The following is a 13,680-nucleotide window of genomic DNA, read 5'->3' as shown; positions in this document are numbered from 1 at the left end:
TTCTGCTATAATACAAATAATTTAACTATTGACGAGGGTGTTCCTACGGGACTTAGCTCGAAGGTAGACATTCCAAAGGAATCAACCGTCGACGCTAGAATAGCAGCTTCTTTTAAGGATGAGCCAAATGGCAGTGGAAACAATTCTTCCCATGGTCGTGCAAAATGGAAAGGAAATAATAACATTACCATTTCGAATTTAAAAAATGAAAAACCGGAAATTGTCGTTAATTAAGGCGCGCGATCCTGAGATGACGAGACGAGGGGGCGAACATATGGCAAGCCTTTGGTTAGGCGACCTCTCCCTTGTCATTTGGTTGGCAAATCTGCATCAATTCACTTTTCACCCGTTGTTTTAGATGGTAAAACATTAGTAATACTACTAATAGCACTACCACTCGCGATCGACTGAGTTGTTTTTTTTTTTTTTTTTTTTTGTTCACCATTTTTTCTGCCAAATTTTGTTTCCACGTTTAATTAACCACCGCATTAATGCAAATTGCAAAAAACTGATGAACCTCTCAACACACTTACTTTACCAGAAGGGGGGAATTTTTTACTTTTAAAAATGTATGGGGAAACTGCCGGGGCGTGAAAGGTTCCCAACATATATAGCGTCAGCTATTAAAGCAGAAAGAGGCCTTACCCATTTTGTTACCTCTGCGCATAAGAGCGCACCTGCGAAAATGTATAATTAGCAATTAGTAAAAAAAAAAAAAAAAAAACGCGTAAAAAAAAAAAGGCATATAAATGTAGCTGTGTATTTACTTGCACATCCACTCTGTGCAACCGTGAAGGTGAGGGTGCGCCAACCAGCGAAATGTTAACATTACCTTCCTGAGCGGAAGCTGCACTTGATACCGCACAGAAAGACGTGTTGGTATACTGGAATGAAGATGAAGAAGGGCCTGACGTGACAGAAGAGGGTATATATACATTTTCCATTTTGCGCCTTTTTTTTTTACAGACCCGCGCCACTCCTCAGCAACATGCTAAACGTAAAGGCAGATACCCCCCACCGGAAGGCATCGAACTCGTGCAAGAAAATACTGAGCGATATGATCGCATGTTACCAGAACACGATTTGTTATAAGCGGGAAAACGCCACCTTCGAAGAGTGCCTACACAACCATGACTTGAACGAGGTGGACGAAAACTGCATCATTTTGAGAAAGGCTTATGCGCAGTGTCGCCGCAATATACTCAATGGGAATTTTAAAATGTTGGGTAACCCTCTCTCGAGATGATTCAGTTGGACGGGTGGGGGAAGGGACAAAGATGGATCTCCTAAAATGCAACAAATCGGCAAAAAGAAGAAGAAAATGGAATGGGCATATAGGTAAATAAATAAATATATATATATATAATAAATGAATGCACAAAGGAGTATATAGAAGACACCTCGCCCCCCCCAGCGATTACTTCGAATAAACAATTAAAAACAAAATTATACTTATAAAAGTATACACTTCTGAAAAAAAAAGGGCGTAAATTCCCCTGGCGTGTGCAGACATAGGCTAATTTATAAACCTCTGTGTACTGTGCACATAAAAACACTTTTAAAAGTACGAAACAATTTTTTTTTTACCTGCTTCTTTTGCCCTTGCAAAAAGGGCTATATGCGCTTGCAACACGTGTTCTCACGTGCACATATAATGCGCTTTACAAATTTGATATGTTTTACTAATTGGGTATTCATCTCTGTGCACCTCTAACCATACCTCCTCGTACTGGGAGTCTTTTTTGCGTTACTTTTAAACTTTTTTTTTTTCTTTCTTTTTTACACCATTGTGCGTGTGGTTCATTGGGTGATATTCTCCTCACGTGGTGGGTGACATAAAGGCGTGTCCATAATATCTCATGATAACACTGGTTGGGCTATCCACCTTAATCGCCCCGCCCTTTGCGTGCCGCAGCCCTCCCTTTAAATTTCGATCTCTTTTTTTCCTGGGAATCGCCTTTTTTCCCGCTAAAGCCTCGAAGTTTGGTCTTCCTGTCTTGCTTGAAGTAGGGGGAGACATAGTGTAGGGGGACAATCTGATTCAATGTCTCGTCGTCCGTTTTCAAAATATAATCCGTGGTGAGTTCAAAACTTTCCGGCTTCACTTTGAAATATTTGAATCGAATGGGCATGTCATCAATTAGGTCTTCATAAGCACTCGAGTCGTTCTCTAGGTATTCCAATTCGCTATAATTCTTCACACCTTCATGCTTCCCCCCCTCACCGTCATTGTGGTTGTTAATTTTGGATGCACTTCTATCAGCAGCATTGCCCTTTAGGTAATCCTTTGGAGGTGTGCAATGCAGAGGCACTACCTGCTTCTTCAAATCATGCTCATGTGTTATTTTTTTAAAACAAGGTTTACACACGGCAAAGTTGTCGCAGCAGGTGCACTCGTACACATAATTAAGGGGGCTTATGGGCACATTGCATTCGTCGCATAAAAACCACAGGTCGTTCGAATTTTCCACTGTACCGGAATGTGCATCAGTTGCAGTTGCCTTTTTTTTTTTTTTTTTTTCTCTCCCCCTTTGGTAGGGAAGTGTTGACAGTGACGCTTTCCTCCGCGTCTCCCCCTCCCTCGCCGCTAACAGGGTTGTTGTTGACATTGTTAGGGGTGTCCTCTCTAGTGTTGGGCCTATTGCGGTCGAGGTTTCTTTCCTTTTTCACGCCCCCTTTGTTTCCCTCCTTTTTCAAATCCTCCGTGAGCTTGTTTCGCTTCTTTTCCCTTTGCCTCTTCCTCTTTTCTCTGCGCTTTTCTCTCCTCTTTTCCTTCCTTAAGTCGATCCTGACGGTGCTCTTTATATGGCGCGGGTTGGAATTTATAATATTTCCATTCTGCTCTTCATAGCGAAAATTGTACGTCTTTTCAAACTTGGCAGCTTTGTCCAAATCTTCATCATCAACTTCGTCAATCTCTTCATAAACGTTATGTATTTTGTCTTCCCTCCACAGTTCTTTCAAAATGTAGTCCCTTAAAAATTCTTCATCTTTATTTAAATTGTCATTCCAGTATTCCTTTAACAGTCCATCTTCTTCCTTGACAATTCTGGATGTCTTTAGGAAGTTTTCATAATATGCTTTCTCCTCCAAAATTTCCTTTTCTGTTTTTTCCTTTATAGTGAAGAAACTCTCATCGTCACCTTCATTTTGGTTTTGTTCCTCTGCAATTTTGCATGCCTCTATAATTTTCTTTTTTAATTCCTCCTGCTCGTTTAGGTAGCTCTTTTTGTTTTTTTGAGAACACGCTTCTTTTTCCTTCTCGATAAGTTCTTCCTCCTCCTGGTCAATGGCATGTGACCCATCCTTCATTAGTATGTCTTTGAAGTATTCTGCATAGTTCAGACTCCCCCGCTTTGCGGCGCTTTTGCCGACTTGACCAACTTGACCAACTTCGTCATTTTGTCCAACATCGTCATTTTGACCAACTTCGTCATCTTGACCAACTTCGTCATCTTGACCAACTTCTCCCCTTTCGCTGCCCCCCCCGTCGTCCGACACGTCTGTCTCAAAATCACTGTCGTGGAAAAAAAAATCGCCCTCCTTGGGCAGAAAGCTCGTATCTTTGCTTTTTAATTTGATTAACAAATCGCTGAACTTTTTTTTAAACTTGGAAGTGAGCAATAAACCATCATGGTCTTCATCACTGCTAGAGCTTTTGTCGTCACTTGACAGGGTTTCGTCATCTTCTTTTTCCCCTGATGGCTTTTCCATTCCCTTACGGTTCGCCTCATTTTCTCCATGGCAATTTTTTAAATTACCCTTTTGAATTTTCCTTTTTTTTCTTCCGGTCCGTTCTGCACTTTCGGAGGAATCATTTTCAAGACACTTATCATTGGTGTCCTGTTCGTTTTCTAGCTCGGCCGCTTCCTCACCATGACTATCTTTGTCAACCATTTCGTTTTTTTCTTTAACATGGGGCGATGCTGTTCCATCCTCCAATTGGACGCTGTTTTCACTTCCCCCCACTTGGACCTTATCTGGAGGGTTTCCCAGTTCCCCAGTGTTGATCATTTTTTTTTCCCTTTTTCTCAGCCGTTTTGCCGTTCGCATAACAGAGGAAGCTGCATAGGCGAGAAATCTAGTAATAGTAGCGTTATACACTGGTCAGTTGCATAAGTTGCTTCTGATAGCACGTGGTTCGTACCAGGCATCCGTGGGTACGTCCTCCGCGGTATACGCTACTCTGCTTCAATTTTATTTTACGCGTATCTTTTACATGGTTTGGATGGGTACACGTATTGCGGCCGCGTCAGCTTATTTCCGCCTACTTGGAAACCCGCTCGCCCAAATAGCTGAGAGGACTATATGCGTATAAAAAGAGCTACTGAATGTGTCATTTTCTGTTTTTTTTTTTTTTTTATTATTTTTTTTTATTTTTGTGGGAGCGAGAAATTTATAGGCCCGCTACTTCCCCTGAGGGTTACGTTTGATTAACTCGCCGTCGTACGGAATTTATTACAAACATTATAAGGGGGTAGAGAAAATGCAGATTGCATGACGGACCGTCAGAAGAACACCCTTTGGCGTTTATTTTTATCGATGTATTGCATTTCATTTTTTTTCTTTTCCTTTTATTTTCCGCTTTGTTCGTCTTCTCCTTTTTGCCTTTTCCCTTTATTGTTTTTTTTTTCCCTTTTACGATGCTAACCGCACTGAATCTTTATTATACTATTTTTATGCCGTTTCTTTTTTGGGGGCCCAAAAGTGGGCAAGATAAAGAAAAATTCAAGCAAACAGGATGATGGCAAGAAAAAACGTGTTACCACTTTGGCACTTAACTACCTCGCAATTTGTGCCCTTCTTTTTCTTTCTTTGAGTCACTTTACATGCAGCAATGACGCGCGATGGAGATGCAGAATAAATTCACGACATATGAAAATGCAATGCATGACGCGCGTTGAATTTTACTACGGAAATCAAATAACCTTATCGAAGGAGCCTTCGCAAAAGGGTGCCCCCAAAACAGCACGAGAAAAATCCCTTCAATGGTAGGCTAACAACACGCGGTCATTTGTTCCTTCTGCAGCCATGCTCAAATCGTATGCCCAAAACATTGCCAATTTCGCATACATATACACCTGCCCTTCATTGGTTCCATAAGACGGTACTCAAAACGTACTGGGCGAACTGATTATCCATTTTTATTGCGCAAAGAAGAAAAAAAAAGGACGAGCACGCAAAATGGACATTATTGTCCTTCAACTCTGTCACGACAGAAGGGGGTCCATATTTTAATACACATTTTAAACAAAAAAAAAAAAAAAACAGGCGCACGGTCGTCATGCTCGTTGCCCTTCATATGATGTGGACTACACACCGTGGCGTCTCTTCGCAAAATTAAAGCCTATATTTATCATCACTGCAAATTGGAGCAAAAATGGGGACAAAACATACGGGTTAGTCGTGCAACCATAATGCATATAAGACTGCACAGTTGCTATGCGAGTGTTCCGCCGCGTGAGCCATGTCATGGTGTACTGGTGGAGCAACTGCAACGCGCAGGCAAAATGGACGACAAATGGACTCTCTCTCTTTTTGTTTTTTTTTTTTCTCTTTCTCATTACAGTGGTTGAAAGGGAAGTCTGAGCGCAACTGGGTCATAGTATTTACATAAATTTCCTAAACGGGGAAGGTGAAAAATATAAAAGTCCCATTTGCGCAGTTGTTTGAGTAGGGTTACTCACGTGCTGGTGTTTCTATGGAGTATTCCCATTCTGCGGGTTTGCTTCCCCCCCCCTATGTGGGGACCCCCTTACCGATGTACTTCATTGACAAGTTGTAACCCATGTCGTTGTAAAACAACATTTGCTTTTCCATAAATCGTCTTCTACTTTCGTTGGACACATGGGTAGTATCAAAAAAGGAGATTTTCATGTACCTGTAGCCGTAGTAGGCGCCGTAGTAAAAGAGGCCTACGAAAAGGGGGTGGGTGGGGGGAGAGAGAGAACATTGTATGGGGCAGCTTCACACAATGTTCCTTCTGAGAATGACTGGTGCACTGTGCACACAGAGTCAGTACTCATATAGTACCTGCACATATTCCAAACAGGACGCTGTGGGTTATGCTCGGACCCTTAAGGGTGTGATAAACCCCGCTGCAGAGGCGTCTACAAAATCCTGGAGGAGAAAGGGAAATGGCGACCACATAAGTTAACGCTTACTGAGCGGTATGCACAGATTGGTCCAAATGTTTCACCCATCTGTCGCGTATTTGGGGTGTCATGAACGGGTGATTCTCCCCATGTGCTTATCCGTCAATTATGCATCTTTTTTTTTCCCTCTTCTACACAAATTTGACGAGAACCGAAGGGGACGTGCAAAATGTGCTGTGTTACCTCCTTTTTTCTGTTTCTCCTCCAGCACGTTATTTGCCATTTTAGCTCTTCGTTCGGATGGCCACAAAATAGGGAATGTATTGTGGGCGCGGTATCACTCGATCGTTCCAAACTTGAAGATAAAAAAGGAAGAGTTCAACGCGGGTGAGAGGAAAAAGTGATTACGTAATGGTGTTGCTCATCTGTTTAAGGAGCTGGAAAAAAAGAAAAGAAAAAAAAAACAGCACAACAAGCAAACGAGAGAACTGTTGAGCGGCCAAACAAGTGAACAAAAAGGAAACCATCGAACGGATCAATTTTGTTCATCGTTTCCTATCCCCGCATACGCGCGTGCGAGTAACAACATGGAGGCCGGTGTATGCACCCCTTTTTAATTTCCCATGGGGAGAAGCGCTATATGGCAAAAAGGTGAAGCACTAAAAAAATGGGGGACGGTCCACGATTAATTTCGCTTTTCAATCGTCTCCTTTGCCGCCTCGTGGGGTCTCTCCACCTCCTGTTACATTCTTGTTCATTCCATTTTGACTTCCCTGCCAGTTGGCACCGCAGGGAGTTAGATTCCAAAATGCGCATAAGAGTTAGGAGAACGAAAGGAGGCCCCCATCACCTTTTTAAAGATAGGTAATTTGATCGAAGAGGAACACCGGGAAGGAAGTTAAATTTATGGTTTTTCTCCTTTAATCTATCGCCTTCTCTCCGCCCTTTTGCGTCCATTTCCCGCCTTTTCCCCTCAACTTTCTCGCATTTCCACTTTCTACGAACTGCCCCCCAAGCCATCCTCTCATTACGTGGGTACGTGAAGATATGTCGAAGAAAAAAAAGAGCGCCAAGAGGAAGAATGGCAGCAGCATAGTGTATTACCACCCGAAAATTACATCCACCATTTTATTATGTTCATGTTACTTCTTCTACGGCATATTTGGCGTAGTGTACGTGATCCTTGTTCTGATTGCGATTATCTTTTTAAACCTTGACCACAGAAACGATGACAATGGTAAGTGGGGAAACGCCATAAGTGCGTACTCCATATTCAACAAGGGAAGAAAATACCTAATTGGCGATTTAAGAATGAATCAAATTGAGGCAGAGCTCCGGAACAGGAATTTTAAAAATGACGACAGTGACGATAACTTTGTTCGATACGATGATATTGATAAAAACAGATTTTACGTCAAGGGGTCTTCCAAGTATAACAACAAATTGTGCACCTGTGGGTCCAACAAGAAATTTAAAAAATGTTGTGGAGCAATGAAAAATAATTTATCAGATTATTGAAAGGCGCCAAAAAAAAAAAAAAAAAAGAAAAAGGAAGAAGAGGCAACCTCAGACGTACAATTTGTTCACATTTTTTTCCTCCTAATGTGGGCGTTCTTTGTCTTGGTATGATACTTATAGACACATTTGACTTCCAAAAGGAAGGAAGGTTACTTTTACCCCATGTGAAGGGACACACTGCGTACCTTATAGTTTGTCAGAGCCTGCCCACTAGATATACGTCCCCCAGACCGCCCAATGATATTCCTCATCACCCCATATGCCTCATGCACCTCATGCGCGCGTGTGTGCAGGGGCGCTGCCAAACAGGACGGGCATTTTTCTGCACACGGCAACCCCCCGATGTAATGTATTTTTTTAATTTTTTAGTTAATAGTGCGCCACAAAAGGGGGAAGCACAACAAATTGTGAGCGACAACAAGCGGCCAGCCACAAGGAACTTTTAAAACTTCCTTTCAATTCCCGCCAACGTGATGTCAAGTAGTCAAGCAGCCAAGGCACACGCTCAGAAATGCGACTTGTTCCAAGGTGAGCGGGAATAACCCACAGGCAAAGTGAACAAAATTGAATAAATACCAAAAACGTTGTTCTCCCCACCCAGGCACATAAAGTGGCAATTAAAATAGGCGGGGGAGCACAAATGCTGATTTCACACAAAAAAAAAAAAGAAACAAAGAAACAAAGAAACAAACAAGCAAAGAAACAACGAAATGTCACTTATAGGTGATCAAACCCTTGTGGCGGTTTGCTCTTTTTCACGTCGCTCCAGACACCTACGGAGGTACACATCTACGTTTCCTAACCCCTACACGTGTGCGTCCTATTTAATTCCTTCTCCTCCTATCCCCCCGAGTGAGCTATCATTCTTCCTCTTGGCCTTCAAATTAAACAACTGAGACACCACATTGCCGTTCTGCCGCATGGTCTCCGAGTTACCGTAACTTTTTAATTCTTCAGAAATTTTTGTGAAAATTCTTTTTACATTTTCAATATTGGTGTATTCCCTTCCCTTGAGCGTCAAAATGAATTTTACCTGCCGGGGAAAAAGTTGCGATTTTTTTGCGGGTTTCTTGCGGAGGCTACGGTCAGCCCACAAGTAAATTTGTACTATCGTACGTATGCGGGTACATTTTCTTTCCACACACAACCGTGTGAATGGCACCCTTACCCTGTGTCTTCTCAGCAGAAACTGCTTCGCTGAATTTATCTTTATAAGCAAATCGTTGGTCCCAATTCTACGAAAAACATGTTGGGGTGCGCGTACATGAGTGACAGCGCGAGAGTCGCCACGGGAGAACAGTCATACGAGATAAGGTGCACGTAGACACGGATGGACACATGTATGGATGGAAAACTCACTTCGCCCATTACCTCGGCGTTATTCGCAACTGCTTGACGACCTTGTTTTCCGCCTTGCTCTTCAGCTGCTTCATTTTCTTTTCCTTAATTGTAAAAAGTGCAGTTTTTTTATTTGTCTCGCAGGTTTGCGTCTGTATTCGCCGAGATGGCTGTGCGTGTCCATGGGCACAAATTACAGAGTGACGGACGTTTCTCTGGGTTAAGCAGCTTTATCCAGCGAACGTTTCTTACAGGGCATAACCTTGCCGGCCGCCCTCCCCTCGGCCTACCTGCATATACCGTTCTAGCCCCTCGGAATAACTGGACGCATCATTCGACTCCTTCAAGTAAAACAATTTTCTACAGCACACCTTGGGGATGTAAAAGCAACAGACGTACTTTCCATTCCTCAGGGAAAAAATAAACACATGTGCCAGGAAGAAAAAACAAAAATTACTTAACATTATAAAATGTTCATGGGGAAAAATAAGAAAATGAGGGAACACCCAAGCACAGAGGTTGGGTAAGGGCGCTGCGCCTCAGGAAGTCATTTTTTCCGAGTAACTAAACCATGTGGGGGGATGAGTTCCAAATTGTATTTTTTAAAAATACGTTAAAAAAAAAAACGGTTGAGGGTATAAGGGAGGGGGGAGTTTGTTTGTTCATTGAATGTATGTAATGGGGCACGCGAAATGGGAGAAGCAGCAAGGGGGCACAAGCACGGGTTGCAAAAGGGTTTAAAAAGTATGCTTGAAAATGGGCTTCAAAAAGTATACTTGAAAATGAGCTTCAAAATAGGCTTCAAAATGGGCTTCAAAAAGTATGCTTCAAAATGGGCTTCAAAAAGTATGCTTCAAAATGGGCTTCAAAAAGTATGCTTCAAAATGGGCTTCAAAAAGTATGCTTCAAAATGGGCTCCAAATGTGTCATCAACACTTGCGACTAATACGTTTGAGGAAGAATTGCTGCGGGGCTGGGAATGCCGCCAGCGCTAATAACCCCGCTAATAGCGTCTTCCTTTGTAAACCTCCCCCCAAAAAACTCCTAACATAGATAACCCCTTTTCTTTTATTCATAATTTACAATTTTCACTTTTTAAAAAGGCATACGAATATGCGCGCAGAGCGCGTCTATACATATCGTTCACATAAACAGGGCAAAAAAAGGACGAAAAAAAAAAAGAAAAAAAATTTCCTAACGCTCCTTCCTCGTGGTTATTAAAAAATTAAACATGTTCGCATATGTGCTCGAATTGCAGTCGTAAAACTTTTCCTTCTTCCTGTAGAGGTCCAACAATTCGTAGGCGTCCATGTCGAACTGGCAAAACGGGGGGGCAGGAAAAAGAGGTAAAATGTGCGGGATAGAAATCAAGCACCCATCTATGGAGCCAAATTGCAAAAAAAAAGAAAAATGGAAGACAAAAACGAAACGAATAAACTCGTTCCACGGTGGCTCCGTCGGATGAGCTAATTTTAACAAAAATGGGCAATTGAGCGGGCAACCCTTTTCATGTTCTCTGCTCTTGCACAGAACACAGAACGGTCCAAACGAAGCCACCAACTTACGTCGTCTTTTATGCTCGCGTTTGCGCCATATTTTATCAGTAGGGTGAAAAATTCCGGAAACCCATTTTTTATAGCAATGTGCAAAGCCGTGTCTCCTTCCTGACACATGTACGCATGTAGAGGAGTATACATTCTGTTTCTTTCAGTTCCGTACAAATTGTCTTAAATGTACGTTTTGGTAATTTTTAAAAGACCTGGCCCCCCTAAATAGGACGTATTTTCCACGTACCTTATTCTTTAAGTCAATGATCTCCTTGATGCTGTTCCGACAGAGGATATCCAGACAGTAGATGTTGTTATTTAGCGCGATGATGTGCAGGCAGGAGTCTCCGTTTTCCTGAAAAAAGTTACAGGGAAGAGACCAGTTAGAAATGAGTGCAGAAAAAAAAAAGAGATAAAAAAAAGGGCGAAGGAAAGGAGACAAGCACTCCATATCATATGTAAAAATGGAGGGGGAAAAAATTTCAACCATCTTCTTAACCCTAGTGTACGTTTCCACACCGTTGATCTTGGCATCTTTGTAAAAGTATTGTCCCCCTCCTGCCCAGAAATTAAATTCTATTTGGGTAAGGAATCAGTGGCATATTTTCCTCCCCCCTTACATTAACATGCTTATAGTCACACCCATTGCTTAGCAGAAAGTAAAACATGTTCGTGTCTTCATTGTGAGCACAGATGTGGAGTAAGCTGTTGTTGTTCTGATGGATCGATGGTAAAAGAAAAAGAGTGCATGCATGAGTGATTGCACGTGTACATGCGAGTCTTATTGCATTTATGTGCAGGAATATACAAATGGACAATGCGCAATGCCGGGGAGCAGGGTGTGTGTGTGTTGGTCGGTGCTCTATGCCACTGTCATGCCCCTTTACGCACTTAAAAAAAAAAAATATACCACATCCGCTATTTGTTCTCACCAGAAATTTTCTATTTATGTCATTATTCTTTAGTAATTTTTTCGCCCTCTTTAAGTTTCCTGGGGACGAAGTAAGTTGGGATGCATGATATAGGTGTGCAGGCAAATTTACGAATGCTTATGTACGACATACCTATGAAAACGCTTAATCCCAAGTCTGACAACTGGTCACGCACGCTGTCATTGGTTAACGTTACAGATATCATTTTTGTTTAGCTTTTGTTTGAGGGGTGTTCTCAACTCGGAGCTTTTGCGCGGCGGTTCGCCACCTTTCAGGTGGGGCCCTTTTCTTGCAAATGCAGCGCGGTGTTTCAGTTTCGATTCGTTTCGTTTTGCTTTCTTTATTTATTTATTATTATTTTTTTTTTTATTCCCTCCGCTGCTAATTCTTCTGTGGATGCACTGCAGATTGTTCACCTGCCCACCATTTTCCGTTGTGCGCTTAATCAGCAGGAGTGCTTGTTTTCCACCAGGAGTGTGTCTTCCTTCTTCCTCACTCGGTTAAAAATGCAAAAAATGAATAAACAAATAGAATACTCTTAAGGGAAGGGAAAAATTTCAGTTCTGTTTTCGCTTCGAAACGGGGGGACGATAAAATGGGGGAATTGCAATGCTGTGTCTTGTTGCGACCTGCCTTTTGCGCCATGCCGGTCAAGTCTCATTTGGTGCAGTTTTCGTATTTTTCGCATTTTGTAAATATATATATGTATGTGTATATTTTTTTTTTTTTTTTTTTTACATTTTCCTGCACACATGCGCGCGCCCCCTTCCACCACGCCGTACGTCCAAATCACAAATTTCACAAGCGCTTGTTTAAATTGTTTACAAACATGTTTCTACACCCCTCCTTTGGGTCGTGTAGAACATGAGGTTTTCAAAAACAAAAAAAAAGTTAATGCGTTTTTGCATCATTTTATCATTTTTTCTTTTTCACAACAGTTGAGAAGCACACAGAAGTTACACACAAACATGTTGGCGCAGAAGCGACCACATTACGCAAATTGGGTGACGCGATACAAATCGGTGACGTGATACAATGGGGTGACGTAATACAATAGGTTGACACAAAATTGGTCGAAACGGGCGTAGACACAGCACAGCTAAAATTACGCGCTTACATATTCGCACAAAGGTGGCGCGCAAAATAACTCCGCGTGGCCATGTCAAATATCGATGGGCAAATTGTTCTTTAGTCGTTTCTTGCGCTCGTCCATGAGCCACTGCACGAAGGTCCTGCATGGAAGAAAGGCGTAAAAGGGGGAAATGGAGGAGACTCTCACGATATGGAAGAGACTCTTACGAAATGGAGGAGACTCTCGCGAAATGGAGGAAATTCTCACGAAATGGGGGAAAATGGCGCGGTATACAAACAAAGTGAACACTACGGAAGACGTAAGGTCACAAGGTGGACTTCCTCCCAGCGGTAGGAGTGGCCGTCCCCGAGGAGACACCCCCAGCACTAATAACACTGAACGAAACCGAGTTTTTTTGCGCTTACTTCTTCTTTTGGCTTCCCTTGTGTTCCTTCTGCACGTTCGTTTTTTTTAGTTTCTCATTGTCTATAACGAAGTTAAGAGCAACGTCTAGAGGAATATAATTTTCCCTATTGTTTAGTATGTTAATTTTGGGAATTCCGTTATCCGATGACGCTAAAGAACGCTTCAGATGGTTTTCATCGTCTTCGCTTTTGTCACTTTCGTCACTTGCGTCACTTCCATTCGATTTATTTGGCATTTTATTTTGTTGATCCTTCTCTAAACTATTCGAATGGTTGTTGTGCCTGTTTTTATCTCTCCATTCGTTTACCTTTCTTTCTTTCTTTTTTTTTTTTTCCACATCCGTTTCTCTCAAATTGGATTCTTTTATCTCCGTCGAGTGTTCTTCCCCTGGGTTGCTGTTCTTCTGCACGGCGGGGTTACCTCCCCCCGTGTTATTACCATTGCTGCAGCTTGGTTTGTTTCGTGTCTGGTTCTTTTTGACAAGATGGGCATTTTCCTCTTCAGGTGCGTCATTCTGCAGGGTGACTTCGTCCACACCGATTTTGTTTTCTTCCTCCAAGGGGGGTTCCTCATCCATTTCAGTTTCGCCATCTGATTCGATAGCTTCCTCTGCTTCAGTCTTTCCATCTGGTTCTATCTCCTCGTCTGCTTCAATCTCCTCGTCTGCTTCAATCTCCTCGTCTGCTTCAATCTCCTCGTCTGCTTCGATTCCCTCGTCTGCTTCGATTCCCTCGTCTGCTTCAATCTCCTCG

The 13,680-nt window shown here is 42.3% G+C and overlaps 8 protein-coding genes across 8 annotated transcripts in view; 3 read left to right on the top strand and 5 right to left on the bottom strand.

Moving 5' to 3' along the window:
• The window catches only part of C922_02667 (hypothetical protein), a gene marked incomplete at both ends in the record, with an annotated part of 1,306 nt that extends 1,072 nt beyond the window's left edge, over positions 1-234 (top strand). The window contains one exon of the mRNA XM_008818266.1: positions 68-234. Coding sequence (XP_008816488.1) covers positions 68-234 — 167 coding nt within the window. The remainder of the gene's footprint in view (positions 1-67) is intronic.
• Positions 235-988: 754 nt separating this feature from the next.
• On the top strand, positions 989-1,246 carry C922_02666 (hypothetical protein; the record flags this gene model as incomplete). The annotated part of the gene is made up of 1 exon (XM_008818265.1): positions 989-1,246. The coding sequence occupies one exon, from the start codon at positions 989-991 to the stop codon at positions 1,244-1,246; it is 258 nt and encodes an 85-aa protein (XP_008816487.1).
• A 640-nt stretch (positions 1,247-1,886) lies between these two features.
• On the bottom strand, positions 1,887-4,014 carry C922_02665 (hypothetical protein; the record flags this gene model as incomplete). The annotated part of the gene is made up of 2 exons (XM_008818264.1): positions 1,887-2,333; positions 2,551-4,014. The coding sequence occupies 2 exons, from the start codon at positions 4,012-4,014 to the stop codon at positions 1,887-1,889; spliced, it is 1,911 nt and encodes a 636-aa protein (XP_008816486.1).
• A 1,549-nt stretch (positions 4,015-5,563) lies between these two features.
• C922_02664 (hypothetical protein) lies at positions 5,564-6,378 on the bottom strand (the record flags this gene model as incomplete). The annotated part of the gene is made up of 4 exons (XM_008818263.1): positions 5,564-5,622; positions 5,760-5,915; positions 6,034-6,120; positions 6,339-6,378. The coding sequence occupies 4 exons, from the start codon at positions 6,376-6,378 to the stop codon at positions 5,564-5,566; spliced, it is 342 nt and encodes a 113-aa protein (XP_008816485.1).
• A 764-nt stretch (positions 6,379-7,142) lies between these two features.
• On the top strand, positions 7,143-7,613 carry C922_02663 (hypothetical protein; the record flags this gene model as incomplete). The annotated part of the gene is made up of 1 exon (XM_008818262.1): positions 7,143-7,613. One exon carries the CDS (start codon positions 7,143-7,145, stop codon positions 7,611-7,613), a length of 471 nt encoding a protein of 156 aa, XP_008816484.1.
• An 820-nt stretch (positions 7,614-8,433) lies between these two features.
• Positions 8,434-9,046, bottom strand: C922_02662 (translation initiation factor IF-3 domain-containing protein; the record flags this gene model as incomplete). The annotated part of the gene is made up of 3 exons (XM_008818261.1): positions 8,434-8,646; positions 8,782-8,848; positions 8,985-9,046. The coding sequence occupies 3 exons, from the start codon at positions 9,044-9,046 to the stop codon at positions 8,434-8,436; spliced, it is 342 nt and encodes a 113-aa protein (XP_008816483.1).
• Positions 9,047-10,145: 1,099 nt separating this feature from the next.
• Positions 10,146-11,635, bottom strand: C922_02661 (hypothetical protein; the record flags this gene model as incomplete). The annotated part of the gene is made up of 6 exons (XM_008818260.1): positions 10,146-10,268; positions 10,517-10,615; positions 10,746-10,853; positions 11,119-11,214; positions 11,431-11,489; positions 11,563-11,635. The coding sequence occupies 6 exons, from the start codon at positions 11,633-11,635 to the stop codon at positions 10,146-10,148; spliced, it is 558 nt and encodes a 185-aa protein (XP_008816482.1).
• A 957-nt stretch (positions 11,636-12,592) lies between these two features.
• The window catches only part of C922_02660 (hypothetical protein), a gene marked incomplete at both ends in the record, with an annotated part of 6,693 nt that continues 5,605 nt past the window's right edge, over positions 12,593-13,680 (bottom strand). Inside the window, 2 exons of the mRNA XM_008818259.1 lie at positions 12,593-12,662; positions 12,928-13,676. Of these exons, the coding sequence (XP_008816481.1) occupies positions 12,593-12,662; positions 12,928-13,676 (819 nt within the window). The remainder of the gene's footprint in view (positions 12,663-12,927; positions 13,677-13,680) is intronic.

This window comes from Plasmodium inui, assembly GCF_000524495.1.
Source record: "Plasmodium inui San Antonio 1 unplaced genomic scaffold supercont1.9, whole genome shotgun sequence".
Lineage (NCBI taxonomy): Eukaryota > Apicomplexa > Aconoidasida > Haemosporida > Plasmodiidae > Plasmodium > Plasmodium inui.
This window is presented reverse-complemented; position numbering and strand designations above follow the sequence as displayed.